Source organism: Toxoplasma gondii, chromosome XI, assembly GCF_000006565.2.
Source record: "Toxoplasma gondii ME49 chromosome XI, whole genome shotgun sequence".
NCBI lineage: Eukaryota > Apicomplexa > Conoidasida > Eucoccidiorida > Sarcocystidae > Toxoplasma > Toxoplasma gondii.
In genome coordinates, this window is record NC_031479.1 from 3072280 (window position 1) to 3088897 (window position 16618).

A 16618-nucleotide genomic window follows, 5' to 3' on the forward strand; every position below is an offset into this window, starting at 1 on the left:
CTAAATATGGTTTCGAGACGGAGTGTCACTGCACTTCCTCAAAGTTATACAGTTTGCTGGTTACTGGTTAATATGTAACTAGAAAGATATACATCCTCTTATGAAGAACTCCAAAATTGCACCGACACGAGAACGAGTCGGTGCGTGCGTCTCCTGATGCCACCCCAGCTCGAATTTTCGCTGCATGCACTCAATCGACGCTGCCCCTACTGCGTATTGTCCCGCCGTTTCTTTTTTCGTAAGAGTTAACGCTAACGACGCTTTGTCTCGTGACTGCCGATGCGAATGAAGTCATTCTGATGCGGATGTTGTCTCAGATTTCCGCAGCTCCAGGGGACGTTTCCGAACTGGTCCGTCTCCCGTGACTCGTGCGAGTACACCGGAGGCTCGCGTGTCAAAACGGTACACAACTCCTTTGCAGACACAGCGCAAGACGATGTTGGTTGGAAAGCGTTCTGAGTTTTGGCAGCGAATACGGAGGACAAAGCTGTCGCCGCACTGTACATCATTCATTGACGAGACCCGAAAACGTTCCATGCTTTTGCCGTCTTCGTGAATCTCCGTGGCTGTCCGCATCGGTGCCATGCTGGTTCAGAGGCGCAGCGGACAATCGAAGAGGCTGCAACTAATGTACCGCCATTTGTTTAGTCGGGCTGCTCGTCGGCTTCAGAGATGTAATTCTGCATGAGACCTCCACAGCCGCTTCGGCTTCCCGTCTCCCGTCACGAAAAACGGAACCGAACAGAGTGAGAGACGGCGCGCCGTCGGTGTTCCAGCAAGGCGCCTGTTTGTCAATCTACATGCTTCGTTTTGTATCCCCTCTCTCCCCCAGTTCAGCTCATTCAACTTCCGCCTTCGCTCTCTCAAAATCGCGGACAAAAGTTGTCCAGCCGCCTTTTCAACCGCTAGCTTCCCCCCCTTTCTTGCCACAACTTGTGGAGGGCCGACGCGATTTATACACGAAAAGAAGGGAACAGCAAAGCAGTTGCTTATTAATGCCGTGTTCCGCTGAAAACCACGAATACGTTCCTTTGCTTGGGGCTCTGACTACACGATGCATCTGCCTAGGCTTTGTCACCGACTTTCCTAGGTATGTTTCTTTGTCTCGCACTTAACCTGAGGAATGCCTGCTGTGATGAAAGAGTGGCCTTCTCCCTGTTGCTTGACTCACTACGCGGCAGGCGAATTTGCCCGCTGTTTCACTCGGCCACCGTTTTGTTTGGTGTCTCAATTCCCGGTTAACCTGTGTTCTGCTACCGCCGTTTTTCCTTTTCTGCATGGCCTTCCTCTGCCCCTGCTACGATGCGTCCCGTGTAGTGTCCGCTCTGGAAAACCGACTTTACGCGATACGAGCGCTAAATGCTTGAATGAAAACACGGACATAACTTCCTCAGGTCTATGTACACTTCGTGACTTGTTTCCAGCGTTCTTCCCGAGGTGTACGTACACTTCTTGACTTGTGCATATCGTCCTTCCTCAGATGTACGAGCACCCCGTGGCTTGTGTGTATCCTGATGGAGGGCATGAAGAGCACTCGGAGTCCGCAGGACCCTGCGAGCCTCCCGGAGACCGACGCGCGCGGGATGATGGGGCGGTCCTCTTACGTCGGCCTTTCGATTTCCTCGCGCAGCGGCTCTTTGGATCGCAGCAGCATGCCCCCGCCGCCTCTGTTGTCTTACGTTCCGCCGAAGAAGTGTCTGTGCTGCGAAATGACGGCGCCGGCGGACGCTGGAGGCGCGGAGAAAAGCGTTCGAGCCAAGGCGGACCGCAGCACAGAAAAGCGGACAGACGACGTGGAGCAGGCCGCCGCTCAGGCCTTCGCTGATGCTCAGAGCCGCGCGGAGGAAAGTGAGAAGCGTGAGACAGGGCGAGATCTGCCGCCGAATTCCGGAGCATCTGGATTCCAGGACCCAGGCGCAGCGCGGCGCCTCTCGGCGGCCCTCACGGCTGAAACGGTGTACACCTCGCTGAGGCCGGCGACAGGCGAAGGCGTACCGCTGATGGCGGAAGCCTCCTACTCGTTGGAGGAGTTCCAGAAAGACAACTCGAGCATGGACGACACTCCCCTCCCGGTGCGCTCGTCTTCCTGTCCGACTTCATACGCGACGTCCAGTTTCGAGACGGGGGGCGCCGGTGTGATGGCACTGCAACGCAAGGGTGAGAACACAGCACCAGGTGACAGAGAGAAAAGGACCTCCGAGGGGGCAGGCGTCCGACCGTTGGCAGGCGCGCAGCGGACAACGTCTTCCACTTGCGAGTGGACAGCGCCCTTTATTGAGGCTCTTATCCTTCAGCTCAGGAGACGGGAACTCCGAGGAAGCCACCAAGCTGCGCGACGCACTGCTGAGGTACGTCAAGGAGACTATGGCCACCACATAACTGTACAAGTATGTATAATTTTAGGTATCAATACAAATATATCTTCATATATATATATATATATATGGCCATCTATATACATGTGCAGATGTCTCTCTTGTAAATGCACGCCGATGGTGGCCGTAATTTGATAGAGTGATTACGCGTTAACATCTGTACAACAAGTCGACATGTAGTCGGTATAGGACTGTTTGCTGTACGTACATTCGATGCCAGATGTCCACGCCTGTGTAGAATTCGAGAAACGAATTATATTTGGCTGATGGGCTGCGGTCACCCTGGTGGCCGCTGCCTCGTCCGTCGATCGCATGCAGTGGATGACGAACCAGTTTCTGCCTTTTGCTTTTTTCAGGTTCTGCGTCGCCTTGTCGATGTCTATCCGTGGCAAACAACGCATGAACTCATCGATGTCGTGAAGCACGTCGGCCGTCGCCTTATTCGCGCAAGCCCCATGGAGTTCCTCGTTGCTAACGTCTTGAGAAGAGTAATTCCTTCTCCGTTTCCCTTCGTGTCTCCGTTTCGTATCGTCTTCTCGATCTGCGTCTCTGTCTTCTGTCGGATTCGTTTCACTATCCTGCATTCTGCTTAACTCATTGTCTTCGTGTCGCTCCTCTTTTTGTCGGCTGTCTGTGTCGTGGTTCCTCTTGTCTTTCTTCCTGAAAAACGCGGTCTTTTTTTCGTGCCTCTCCTCACCACTTTCTCGTTCCGCATCCAGCCGGATCTAGTAGACTCAGAAGCCTTAAATCTTCAACTGTCTGATGGCCCGGCTGTATCTCCACCTTTCCTTCGCGAGTCTCTGACAGCGCATGCTCACCGAAGCGCTCCCCGCACACCCCCCTCACTCGACCTGTCTACGTTTGGAATCTCTCTGGATTTCTCCACTCCCTGCGTCGCCTGACGTTGCTTGGTTTTGACCTTCTTTCTGGCATTTTCTCCCGTGCTGCATTCACGACACCTTGCATGCTTCTTCTCCCCGAAGGACCACCTTGCCCTCTTGCTCTGCCCCTCACGGCCTGCGTGTGGACTTCACTTTTGCTGAGCCTTTTTCTCGTACTGCATGTGCGACGCCTTGCATGCGACGAGTAGATGAAACATCACCTAGCGTTCTCCATGGCACCTGGTGGCTTTCGCGCAGGTTCTGTGCATCATCCGCCGAGAGCATTACAAACACGTGGAGCTGCAGAGACACCGACAGCAACAGCAGGCTGCCGAGCGCGCGCAGAAGAGCCGGGACGTCTCTTCGCTTCTCTCGAGCCCAGGGTCCTTTTCTGAGGCGACCCGAGAAAGCTCAAGAAAAGCCGAGAGTCCCTCGGAAACGGCACTGTGTCGCTCGTGTGGGTGCGTCTCTTCCAGCGCCTCTGTTTCACTCGGACGCGGAGAAGGAAACAGTCGCCAGGGCGAAGAGCGCGAGCAGCTGCCCTTGAGGCCTGGCGCCAGTGGAGAGCACCTTCTCTTCTCACACGAAAGGCCCGCGTTGCATCGAACGACTTCCGGAACGCTCCACGTCGCGCGCTGGGCCTCGCAGCGGGCGGCACCTTCCATGGCGATGTACTTCGACCCCTACGCCTCGCCTGGAGCAGACGACTGTCGACCCATTTCTGCCTCGGTCAAGCAGTCGATCTTTGAGGTAACGCACTGGGAACGGGGAGAAGCGGTGTGACAGAGGACGCCCAGATCGACAGGAACGCACGGGAACCGCGTGCTGCCGTTCCTTCAGGAGTGGAGAAGAGGGAGGAGCGAGGTCCTCAAAAGACGGTGTGGGGTCAGGGGAGTGATTGATGGTGCCTGGGGCGTTCGTGGTCGACTCGGAGGACTTCCAGACGAGACACAGGACCCTGTATCAAAATACGTGATGAGACAAAATTGTGCATGCAAATCTATATACAGAGAGAGACATATGTATGCACGTGCATGCATACATTCAGACAAGCAAACACATGTTGACATATACATATATATATATATATATATATGTATACATATATATATATGTATATATTCGTGTTTATATATTGACATGCAGAGAAACGCATGTACGTAGAGGCACATGCACGTCTGCGTCTGGGCGCCTTTCCTGATTTGTTGGTGTGTATGTGTACGCATGCGCAAGTGGAGGTGATCAGGCACAACTCGCTTTCTGTGCGCGCCTGAGTGGTTCTTCTTAACGCTTTCTGTGGACTTGGTGTGTGACGTCGCACGTATCTTTTTCGTTTTGCATAACAGGGCATAAGCGAGCTGGTGGCCGAAGTCGACAGCGCTTGGGAAGAAGGCGACGATGTCCGAACTGCATGCTTTCTGAACGGCGACTGCATCTTAACCTACGGATACTCCCTCGCTGTGGAGAGGCTCCTCAAGGCCGTAAGAGCGTCTGACCCTCTTCACGCTTCGTCGCTTCCGCTCTCCCGTATTCGTCCTTCACTGTCTTCTGTTTCTTCTTGTCTCATCGCTGCGTTTGAGTCTCTCGAGGCACGGTGGCAGTTGTGCACCAGCCGCCCGATCTCCTCTTCGCCGCGCTGCATCCAGGGACCGCATGCGGGTCCTTTGACCTCTGCAAGCGACGTAGTCGTGGACAACTTCCCACTCGTTTCTGCTGCATTCAACGCTTTTGTCGCCGAATTATCCTCTGTAGTCTCTCTTGCGTTTCCTATTCAAACCTATATATATATATATCTATGGATGTGTGTGGATGTATGGTTATATTGTGTTTACTTTGTGTATGTATGCATGTGTGTATGTACATGTGTCTGTATATCTGTTTCTACTCGTTTTTCCGTTTACGCGTGGAGGCATGCACATGTATCTATGTTTGCATATATTTATGCTTGGCTCCATGTATACATGTATTATTTTGTAGTTGTATGTGTGCATATGCGTGCGTCGATTCGACTTGTTCAGTGTCTCTTTCGTTGTTGTTTTTTGTCTCTCCCAGATTCACCGCAAGAACCAAGAAGGCGGCGAGCACGGTGCCAGCAGCCGGCGCACAAAGAAGAAGCGCGTCAGGTGTAATTTCCAAGTGATTGTTTTGGGAGGCGACCCAGAGCAAGGCGGAAAGAAGATGGCGCAATGCCTCGTTGCATGCGGAATAAAAACTGCATATGTCGCCGACGGCGCGCTCTTTGCAGTCATGAACAAAGTCGATAAAGTGGTGTTGGGTATGTCAGAAAAGGAGCGAAAAACCCACAGTTCAGGAGACCACCGCTTTCCCCACACACAACGTCATTCATATATGCATATATGCATATATGCATATATATATATATATATATATATATATATATATTGTATATGTATATATATATATATATTGCATGCACGTATACGTGCGTCTGTGTATGCAGACAGGTGTGCAGCTCCACGTGAACATGTGTATGCGTATCTATACTTCTACATATGCATATGTGTGTTGATTTGTATACACGAATCTAGGTGGAAACGTAACTGACTAGCGAGACCAGAAACTCACGTCTAGTTTTAACAGGTGTAGATTTTTGAAACACATACACTCTTTCTGTGGCATCTGTTTGCAGGTACTCGCGCTGTCCTCTCTTCGGGAAGTGCCGTGACTATCAGCGGTGCTCGATACGTGGCTGAGGCCGCCAAGGTGAGATGTTTGCATGCGCTTTCTCTGTTTGAGCTGCGTTTCCTCCAGTTGTTTTTCAACTCCCCCTTTCGTCTCTCGTGACCTTCCGTGGTATGGGCTCTTTTCGAATCGTAACTCGCAATCCAGCTCAAGGCGTTCCTGCAATTAATTCCACGAGCTGCCTTTCTCAGTAAACGCTCGCGTTGCACAGCGCGTCGCCGTCACGACGAAGAAACCAGCTACATATCTCGGACCTATCCAAATTCCTAAACATCATGTCTGTGGACGTGTGTGTCTGCATGCGTGCACAGCCGTTCAGGTGTAGAAAGAAACATGCATAGTTGGCCTCACCCATTTATACCTACATTTATACATGTGTGCATACGTATCTTTCATCGACTTGTCCATAAATGTGCCTGAATATAAATATATATATATATGTATGTATCGGTAAACACATACATTGATCTGTCTGCTTTTATGTGTGAAACACCACGCATTAGCTTTCGTATGAGCACCATTCGATTTTCCTTTTCTTGTGGCACCCGTTTTAAGACGTTCAGCAAACCGGTGATCGTGGTCGCGCCTCTCTTCAAGTTGACACATCTTCCGGTGTATGATCACCACTCGCGAAACGAGCTTCTTCCTCCTGCGCTGGTAAGGGGTCCGGTTTGCAATCCATTGTTTGCTCTTGCAGAAACCTATACAGTTTGTTCACACATGCACATTCAAATGAGTGTGTCTCGAACTGCAGACGCTTGAACAGTGCATGCAGCGGACAGGCAGAAAGGAGACTCCTGAGGCTTGGCGCCGAGACAAAGGCGTTGATCTTCCCCTTTGAATTGTACACTCGCGCTGTGGGTAACGTTTTCGATTTCCTGTTTTGTGCTTCTCTTCTATCTTGTGCGAAGTCTTCTAGATAAAAGTGGAAGATTTCCATACCCTGCGACACCAAGCTTATTCCGTCATGTTCTAGTCGGAGTGTGTGACTGCCGTCACTCGTGTTAACACTCGTGACCGTGCTCTCTGCTATGAGGGTGAACCTCATCTGAGAACAGACGGTCACATATCTGCGTCTTTACGCACATATTTACACAGAGCCATTGCACTGTGCATGCGCATATCTATCTATCTATCTATCTAGCTATCTATCTATCTATCTCTCTATCTCTCTATCTCTCTATCTATCTATCTATCTATATATATATATATATGTTTAAGTGAATACTTATAGGCGCTCTCACAAAGGGATACAGAGCGGTTTGTGGAGTTTCGTTTATATTCGTTTTTTTACCTTCTCTCGCTTTGCATGCGCTTGAAATGGCCCACCCCGTGGTCATGTGTTCCCCTCGGGGCCTCGGTTCATGCACGCTGCAGCCGTCAGGGAGCGCGTTTCTCAGTAACTGTCGAGTCCACTTGCATGCATGTATTGTTGTTTCCCGCAGCTGCTGCCGGAGAGTGCCGAGATGGAGAACGTCAGTGTACGGTGAGCAGAGAATTCAGAGGCAGACAATTAGGAGAGTTTGCATGCACGGGTTGGCGAAACGTGGCAAAGAAGCCAGACGCGAGTCGAATTCTCGCTCAGTGCGCTCTCGCACCTTGATTTGTTGAGCGTGCAGGCCGGCACTTAGGTTAAAAAACTCTATTTAGACTTTCTGCAAGTGGCGCTGTTTACAGTAAACATCTGTTTTAATGTATTCTCTAGAAACACCGTAACAAGAACAGAGAAACGCACGGACACAGGTAGAGCAACATGCCAGTGCGTCACAATGATATCAGACTATACAGCTCAGTTTGGCGGTATTGTGGTCTCAATTTCGACGATTCTTTCCGCGTGGGAGAAACGATAGTTGAGCTCGAAACTCTTTTCCTAAGAGAAGATGTGGATCAGAGAAAATGCCGGACCTCTTTAGGGGTGCTCCGCTGATAGAATCATGTTCTTTTCTGTGAAAGCCACTGATGATGGAAACAGGGGGGATGCCTTAGGACGTTTAGTGGCTTGTCAGAGTCAAGAGCGAAAACAGAGAGGCAGGGGAGACGGCTGAGACGTCGAAGAGAGTCTTCTGCCTCCTTGGAATGCGAAACGCCGAACACCTTTCGTCCTCGTGTGTCTCGAATTCACGTACCTCGACAAACGACACGGGTGTAGAAACTGCAGATTTCCGAGTGTTAGAGCTCTGCCGACCCGACAGTTGTCCAAAGCGAAAGGAGTTTGGCGGGGGGGGGGCACGATGTATGCACAGCGCACATTTCTCCGTGAAAGTAGATGAAAGTGTTCGTGTTTTCAGCGAGTTCATACATGGGCGTGGACCTTTCTTGTCTAGGCGCGAGGAGCCCGGAAACTTTTTTCGCAAGTCCCTGTTTTTCTGCTTGTGCGTCGTTCGTGCTTCAGCATCCCGCTCTACGACTACATCCCAGACAGACTGCTGACAGTCTTCATCACAGAAATTGGCCCCATCGATCCATCCTACTTGTACACTTTGTCGAAGCAGCGCTATCACATCGACGACTTGGACCTCTGTACTCTGGACTAATGCAGAGCCTCTGCGCTCCGAGCGACAAGGGTTCTCCGACATCTAGAAGACATCTGCGCACCTACATATCATATATGTACGTATATATATGTGACCAGAAGAGTGCGCATACACATATACTGTATGCGTGTGTGCACAGATGTAAGTAGAAAAGTGTCCTTCCAGAACCGTGCGTGGGTTCGGAGGTACGGACCGCGATTCACAAAAACGAGGAAGTGCATGCAGGCGGGTGTGGCTCTGTGAAACGCAATGCAACTAAGAATGAGGGTTTGTGGAGAAGTGTGAGTAGGGAGGCGGTGTTTGTGTACCGGGTGAGAAACGGAGGAAGCGCATTTGTGTTGATCAATTGGCATTTCTGTATGGAGTAAATTGTGGATCACAGTGTCGCGGCCCTTCTGCACACAGCAACAGGCTTGCAGGCGCATATGTGCGTCTCACGCATGTTTGAATTTTTGGAAATTGCCGCCCAAATGCAGACCTCCTCTGAAGGCAGCACATGCCCCCACGCACACTTCAGGAAAGTCGTGTTTCTCAGGTGTTGTTCCCACGCGGAAAACCTCGAACATACAGCCCCCCCTTGTACACACAGAGACTCGTTAGGAGGAACACAAGTTGGTTGGCGTTCCTTTTTTAAAGCGTTCACCAATGATACTCGGATCTCTGCTACCGCCTTGTTGGGACACGACGACTGCCGAATTCCCCCTTAACTTCGCGCCAGAACAGATGCATAACCTAGGGAACTCACAAAAACGACGGGAGCTTCTGGAAGATGAAGAGGGGAGCAGAAGCAGCGAGTGCATCAAACAGGCTGCACACTTTTGTCAACAAGACACGGAGGCAGGGTTTAGAGGGGCGCGAAAGAAACTTCTGATTTGCAGAAGCCTGCTAGTGATTGCTGTTCGTCGGGTGTATGTACACCAGGAGAGCGGATCGGCACGCCTCGAAGCACTCTGAGGATTCGAATGGCCGGACGGCGTTTTAGGGGTTCCCTTTTTGACTTTTGCTTTCTTCAGTGTTCCGTCCTTTTGATCGAACACGTCCACTCGAGAATCGTACGTGTGCCGGGGAAGTTCGTTCCCTCACATTCTGCACTAAATTAGTAGGCGCCGGCAGCCGTCAGTGTAGCACAGCTTCGCCGTCTGTGCATCTGCCACGGATACAGACATTTCCACGAGTCTCTCTTCAGGGAGTAGAAGACTCTTTCAGCCCGCGTGCGACGCTGCGCGGGTGTGTCTCTGTGGCTCTCCAGGTCTTTCATTTCAACTCCACCGACGATGCGCGCATGCAAAGACAACCCTTTCGCTTTCGCGGTGTTTCCCTTTGCAATCCGAAACAACTGCGCCTCTCTCAGCCTTCTCTTTTGATGCTCTGCTTTAGTGTGACGATAGACAGAGGCTTTGCCTCAAGTCGAGTTCGAACACGAAAGAGGGGTCACGCCCTCGAACGCGCTTCTGAGGGACTTGGATTTTTCGATTCTGCATGCGCCTGCACATTTTTCGCGACACACACGCAAGACGTTGTGCGGCGGGGGTCTTTTGCCAGTTGCCTCTCAAAATCGCAGGTCAGAAGCGTCGTCTTTCATTCTTCTGTGCTCGTCCTGTAGATCAGTCTTTCCCCGGGACGCAAATCGTCCTCTGATAGAGACGAGTTTGGGTGTCCTTCTCGAGTTTTTTCGCCGCTGCCCAACACCAGTGCATTGTTCCTGGGACTACCAGGCTGATGTGTTTCTCGTTCCGTTTTGGAAGACCTTCGCTGCCGAAAGAACAGAAGTTCGCTTTGCCCACAAGAGCTCCTTGAACCTCTCCTCGCCTGCGCACACACGTCCCTCTGCGCCTCTCCTCGCTGTGCGGAATGTGAATCGTGAAGCATTCTCTGCTCGGCGCGCCTCTCTGTTGTTCGGCAGTCCTTCCGTGTATGTACCCGTTTTGTGCGGCACAGTCTCAGGCAAAAACAGGGATCCATTTTAAGAAAAAGCGCATGTCTCGGACACCCACCATGAGGGCTCCCGCCGCACTTCGGTTCCCGTCTTCGGGGGCACCTTCCTCTTTCTCGCAGATCTCCAACAACGAAAAGATGACGCTGCTCGCGTCGATCTTCAGGGCGAATCGATCAAAGAAGCCGGATGCGTCCTTCCTCGCGTCTCCGATCGCCGCCAGGCAGCTTCGCCTCGGTGCTCGCTGGGTGGGTCAGGGGACTCTCGCGCATGCAAATTCCGTCGTCGCTCCTCTCCCGCGTTCAGCTCCTGTCTCCGTCGGCGCTTTGCCCTCTTTCCTCTCGTCTCGCAACTTGGCTGGCTTGTCGTTCTTTGCCTCCAAGAAGACAGAAGCAATCCAAGGTGAGAAGACGGTGGAGCCGGCGCGCCTTGCCGACCCTCCCGCAGGCGCAGGCGCCTCTGCTGCGGCAGAGGCGCCGGCCTCCCCGTCTCCGGCGTCGTCTTCAGCAGAGGAGAAGCCTGCGAAAGGCTTCTTATCGTTGTTTTCCCCAAAAAATGACAAGCCTCGGGGCGCCTCTGTGGAGAGTCCTGCTGCTGAAAACGCGAGGAAAATCAGAGAACAAGGCAGTCAAGTCGAGAGCGAGAAGCCGCACCAAGAGCCCCAGCAGAAGAGGCGCTTCTTCTTCGGGCGCTGCAAGACCGCCGAGAGCCGCGACTGCGCAGGCTCCGGTGTCTGCGCTCCCAAGAAGAAGGCGAAAATTCCCCTCGCCTCGCGACTCTGCAGCTTCCTCTCCGGATTCCTCATCGCCAGTGGCTGTGCTTTCTACATCATCTACTACCAACTCGACGAAGCGACAGTTCACCTCCACATCCTCGCAAAGGACGCCGCCTACCGCATGGCTTCCGTCGAGAAGAAGCTGCATGCACTTGAAAAGCAGATCGGCCAGAAAGAGCTCGGCAACGTCGAGGACGCAGCTCGATGAGCGCGCAGAGCCACCAGCGTGGAAAGAGAGTGAGGGACGGACTCCTGCATGCACATCCTTCAGTAAGCCGCTTGCTGGACAGAAATCGCGAAAAACGAGGAAGCTTCTCTCCAGGACTCTAGAGAGTGAAGGAGAACACGGACGAAGAAAAAGAAGCTGGCCGGGACTCCGCGAACAAGTGAGACCTTCTCCAGGAAGGTGGTAACTAAAAAGAAAGTAAACGTTCGATGCTTCGATAAGGAAAAAGAGAAGAGAGGTGGAGAGCGGGAAGAGAAATTGCGGGAGGCGGCCAAACAGAAAGGCCGTATGCGTCTAGAACCCCAAATTTCATAGACCTCGCAAACAGGAATGAACGAGAGCGTCTTTGTTGTTGCATTTGATAGTTTTGACGAAGAAAGCTCGAACTGGCAGGATCCGTCGATGCAGCAAGGACAGTGTGAGATCGTGAACCATCTTTTCGTGTTTTCGGCGAAGTCCCAGGATCTGCTGAGCGCTTCGCTTCTTGTGGCCTCGACCTCTTCGGCCTTTTGTTTTCAACTCCACCAGTAAAAAAGTTCCCTTCTCGAATTTCCTGTTGATCGTTCGAAACTCACGTGACAATGCTGGATCCTAATGCTCTTTCCCTTATCGGATGCGTGCAGTTATATATATATATATATCATACAAGTATAAGTATATAAACAAATAACTGTATAAATATATGCATGTCTCTCGCATTGTAGAGTTGAATATATACACGATATGTCGAACGCGAAACAGTTGCCGATATGCGCGGCTGTCTGTACCCCGACTCCAGCCGCCGTTCGCCCGAGTTCCTCGAGGCTCCCCCGTCTTTTCTCGAACTTCAAGAAGTCGTTTCATATTTTCGGGAGCAGTTCATCCTTGTTGGACATTCACAGAAACTTAGAAACACACACTTGCACATTGATATATATATATATATATATATATATATATATATACATACATTTATGTAGCTTTCTACGTATAGGTATATGTACGTATATATAAAGAAATCACAGATGCATATAAATGCATATATATGCCAAAAAAAATATACTGCGCCCACATTCCCATATATATATATATATATGCATGTCGACTTGGACCTGAGCCGAGTGAACGCTGGCGTCACCAGGCTGTACTTGCGATACTGGATGAATTTCTCTTTTTTTCCATTTCCGCATAACCGCTGCAAGAAAAAGAGGCGCCACACCCAAGAGAGATGCTTGCTGCAGTCACGACACCCTTGCATCTTCTTGACATCCGCGCCAAGACGTTTTCAATGGGGAACCATGGAGTGTAGGAACTCCACCTTCTCTTTCGTTGCGTCCAAAGCCTCGAAAAACGCGGTTGTCATTCTGTTGGTATATATCTAAATATAATTATACGCACTTATACTTTTTCACATATATGCAGTCATATATATATATATATATATATAGTGTATCGTACAGAGACTCAGATACTTCACTTTGCACATCCACCTGTCTGGATGCGTTTTAGACAGTTCGCTGGACGGGCGCACCTCTCGTTCTCTACGCGTCTGTTTCTCTCTCTATTTGTAAGTTATCTATCTATGTGTTTAACTTAGAGGCATGTGCCTTCCTCCCTCCCTGTGATCGTGTTTTTGTCTCCTCATCAACATCCTCTGTTTTCCAACACAGAGAGCGCTCCGAACGCACGACTGAAGAAGGGTGTCTTCTGGCCAGTGTCTGTCCAGCTTGCCGAGACTCTCTTTTGGGTGCGCGTCAGGAGCAGGGCGAGGGAGCCAAACGCATTTAATAAAAATGAATCACCTCGACAACGAGCCAGCGAAAAAACCAGAGGAGCGAAGACCTGGAAATAGTCCCAAGAAGCCAGGCGAGAAAAAGGCGCCCACGCCCTCTCCTGCCTGCACGTCGTTCTTCGGCAGCTCTAAATTCACACACATGTACATACACAGGCATACGCTTATCTCTCGATGCATGTACTACGTGTCCATTCAAATACATATATATATATATATATATATAGACATATTATATATATATATATTTATATTACAAATATATTTATATATATTTACATATATTTATATGTATTATATATCAGTGTGTTTGTTCGTGCAGTGCCCAGACTTTTGGCAGTGCATCTCGGTTGCGTGCGTTCATACAGCAGGGGTCTGGGAGGTTTCTTGGCGGCTGAGTCTGGTACCGAGGCGCGTCCGGGCGCGGTGCATCCCGAGTCACTCTTCTCTGCAACATGCGTGACGGCGTCTGTCGCTTTTGCAAAGGAAAAAGCTCCGACGTTCAGATGAGGCGCTCGGCAGCCTCTGACTTGCCGAAACAGTGTTTACGCCCACACCGAAAAAAAGCTCAGACGGCACTGACACTCGAGTGTCTCCGCTCCGAGGCCAGCCACGGAAATCGTTTGACGTTGGACGACTCAAAAACCTCGGAAAAGACGCTGCCGCGCCCTTCGAAAGCTCTGCTGATCGCGTCCCCTGCAGGTGCGAGAGTCTTTCTCTTGTGCGCCTCTCTCTCTCTCTCCCTCATTCTCTCTCTCTCTCATTCTCTCTCATTCTCTTTGTCCACCACCGACATATCGATGTCACCCATACACATGTGGATACCTAGTTTATATACAAGCACGCACTTTATATAGGACTCTATAAACTCGTGTATTTAAGTATATAAGCGTCTCTGTGTTTGTGTGTCGACTCCACACATCGACGCATGTGCATGAGATGTGCCTGACTCCGAAGGCCGGACAGGGAGGGGCATGCTTTCTCGCCTTCGTCCCGAGTCGCACTGCGTCACCGTTCGTTGTTTCTCTGCGACGCGTCCGAAGACGAAGCGCAGAGTTCTCGCGCAGAAGGAACCTTCTCCGTTGTTTGCCCCAGTCCGGAATCTCTCTGCCCTTCTACGCCTTGTGTTTCTTGTAGTCTCCGGCGAAGGCGAATGGACGGGCGGGTGTCTCCTGAGGTCCCCTTTTGTCTTTGAAGCTGGACTGCGCGCTGGCCGCAGCCGCGCCTGCTGGTGTGAACTTCTTGTGCCTTCTTTTGCCGTGGCGGCGCTTGCAGCACGGGCAGACGCACGCGAAGAAGCGGCAGAGGACAGTTCGGAAGGCAAGGAGCGCGAGGACGTAGGTGACGATGACGAGGAAGAGAAGAAGCGCGAGGCGGTCTCCAAGTCCTGGCGGGATGAGAGCCTCGACGTCAGGGTGCGAAGCGAACAGCGGGGCCAGCGCAGCGTCCACGCGGCCGTTGACACTCGGCAGAAGGTCGTCGGAAAGCGAGGTGACCATCTGAACACCCTTGCCTGCCGCAGAAGCGGCTACAGGATACACTGTTGTCTCCAGAAACAGCTTCGCCTTCTCCAGAGTCGGTGCGACGGGTGCAAGCAGTTTCGCGTTGAGGACCTCGAGGTACGGCGCAGCGAGAGTCTCGACTTCCAGTTTGACTGTTCCCAGCTTCTCAGACACCTCGCGCGGAATGCATGCAACCACATGCTCTCCAATCGCCATGTACAGTCGCCCGATCGACAAGAGCGTTCCGCGCATCTCTTCAATTGTGAAAATGTGATCCGAGCTCTTCCTCTCCTCGCCGACCTTCTCCGACGCATGCTTCAGGTCTCTCTCCAGTGCGCGAACTCGAGCCGCCAGATCTGCTGCTTCCTTCTCCTTCTCTCCAAGGAGCTTCACTTTCTCGCCGAGCTCCTGCGCCTTCTGACTGAGGCCGTTCTTCAGCGCAGCGACTTCGCGTTCGAGTTTTTCGCTCGTTGCCTCAGAGGCGGCGGCCTGCTTGTGCTCCAGTTCCCTCAGTTTCTTCTCGACATCGGATTTCGCGCTTTGCGATGCGTTGTACATCGTCCGCAGGTTTTCTGCCTGCTGCTGGCATGCGTCCACTTCCTTTTGCTTGCGCTGCGTCGCCTCGGTGCATGCACGCACAGACGTTTCGTGAACCTCTCTGAACTTCTTCAACTCCGCCTCGGCGTTCTCCGCTCTCTGCTCGGCATACTTGAGAAGTCGCGCCTCCTTGCTCTCGCCTTTCTCGGTCTCGGGGACGGTCGTCTTCGCAGAGTTCTCCGCTTGCCGCTGCTCGACTGGTTTTCCGGCGTCCGCGCGCGTCGGCGTCTCGGCTGCCGCAGCGAAGAGGCACAGCGAGTCGCCAGAGCGGCGCGACTCAGCGAGAGGCGAGACTGTCGAGGGAGCAAAGAAGTCCGCCGCGAGACACAACAAGAGCGCAGTGGAGAGGAAGAGGGGGGGGAGCCGGGGAACCGAGGCCGCCATTTCTGGAGAGCGCAGGCAGACACTTTGGGGGAACAGGTGACAGAATTTACAAGAGGAAGAGGCCAGAAGAACGAAGAAGGCGAAGAAGGACGAGAGCAGAAAAGGCTCTTTACGCGCCGAGACAGAAGGTCGAGATGCGAAGGGCAAACCAGCAGGCGGCGAGAGGTTCCGGCGCGCAGAGAGTCGCTTTGAGAGGGTGGAAAATCGGACGTTGCTTGTGTCTGACGAAGATGCATGCACGTCACTTTTTTCGCCTTCAGAGCGACTCAGGAGCAAGACTTGTTCCGCCGCAGCTCTGCCGTGTCGCGCTGTGCGGGTCGTCGTCTGTTTGCTCTGCTAGAGAAACGCAGAAAAGCAGGAGTGCATCCGGAGAGAACTTCCGCGAAATCCGAGATACAAGCGACTTCGCCTGAAGAAACACAGCAGAGAACGAGACTGCAACACTCTGTCCGTCTTTTCAGGGAAACGGGCAGAAGACAGACGAAAAACGGCCACCGGAGCGTGAGAGACAGATATGGAGAATCCTCTAGAGACACACACACACACTCACACCGGCTGGAGAGCAACCTTCCGGGAGGAAAGAGAAACACAAAGAAGAAAAGAGAATCAAGCACGCAGCGAACAGCAAATCCACTTTTGGGCCGCGATAGAAAACCAGGTTTTCTCACGGAAAAAAAGGGTGCACTCTCGCCTCGCGGCAACACACCAGAGGCCGGTCAGTCCTCCCCCCGCGCCCCCGACGCCACCAGCGTCTCTCTCGAATTGCCGCGTTCTTCTCTCACTACCAGAAAAAGGTTTTTCTTTCGAATTTCTGAAAGAAAACAGGAAACGCGAAGGCCAAGCAATGCATTTCTCTCCAAGAAAGAAGACAAATAGACAAGTGCAACACACATATGTGCAGACAGAGACAGCCGCCCGACTTCCCTATATATAAATA

At 51.9% G+C, this 16618-nt stretch overlaps 3 protein-coding genes across 3 annotated transcripts; 2 read left to right on the top strand and 1 right to left on the bottom strand.

Annotated features, from left to right (window-relative positions):
* The first annotated feature begins 248 nt into the window (after positions 1-248).
* On the top strand, positions 249-9195 carry TGME49_313060 (eukaryotic translation initiation factor 2B, putative). Its single transcript, XM_018782746.1, has 9 exons — positions 249-2348; positions 2732-2863; positions 3515-4006; positions 4603-4737; positions 5309-5531; positions 5907-5980; positions 6515-6616; positions 7405-7445; positions 8352-9195. Exons 1-9 carry the CDS (start codon positions 1515-1517, stop codon positions 8491-8493), a joined length of 2175 nt encoding a protein of 724 aa, XP_018635447.1. The 5' UTR covers positions 249-1514; the 3' UTR covers positions 8494-9195.
* Positions 9196-10030: 835 nt separating this feature from the next.
* TGME49_313070 (hypothetical protein) lies at positions 10031-12171 on the top strand. The gene has a single exon (XM_002364478.2). It carries the CDS (start codon positions 10408-10410, stop codon positions 11407-11409), a length of 1002 nt encoding a protein of 333 aa, XP_002364519.2. The 5' UTR covers positions 10031-10407; the 3' UTR covers positions 11410-12171.
* A 455-nt stretch (positions 12172-12626) lies between these two features.
* Positions 12627-16336, bottom strand: TGME49_313080 (hypothetical protein). Its single transcript, XM_002364479.2, has one exon. It carries the CDS (start codon positions 15679-15681, stop codon positions 14314-14316), a length of 1368 nt encoding a protein of 455 aa, XP_002364520.1. The 5' UTR covers positions 15682-16336; the 3' UTR covers positions 12627-14313.
* Positions 16337-16618: the final 282 nt, after the last annotated feature.

Bases quoted from the DNA above. Each gene is read 5' to 3' on its own strand.
- TGME49_313060 (XM_018782746.1), top strand. From the start codon at position 1,515: ATGGAGGGCATGAAGAGCACTCGGAGTCCGCAGGACCCTGCGAGCCTC. The intron at 2,864-3,514 runs GTAATTCCTTCT...GCTTTCGCGCAG, and splicing joins TTGCTAACGTCTTGAGAAGA to GTTCTGTGCATCATCCGCCG. The intron at 5,981-6,514 runs GTGAGATGTTTG...ACCCGTTTTAAG, and splicing joins ACGTGGCTGAGGCCGCCAAG to ACGTTCAGCAAACCGGTGAT.
- TGME49_313070 (XM_002364478.2), top strand. From the start codon at position 10,408: ATGTACCCGTTTTGTGCGGCACAGTCTCAGGCAAAAACAGGGATCCAT.
- TGME49_313080 (XM_002364479.2), bottom strand. From the start codon at position 15,681: ATGGCGGCCTCGGTTCCCCGGCTCCCCCCCCTCTTCCTCTCCACTGCG.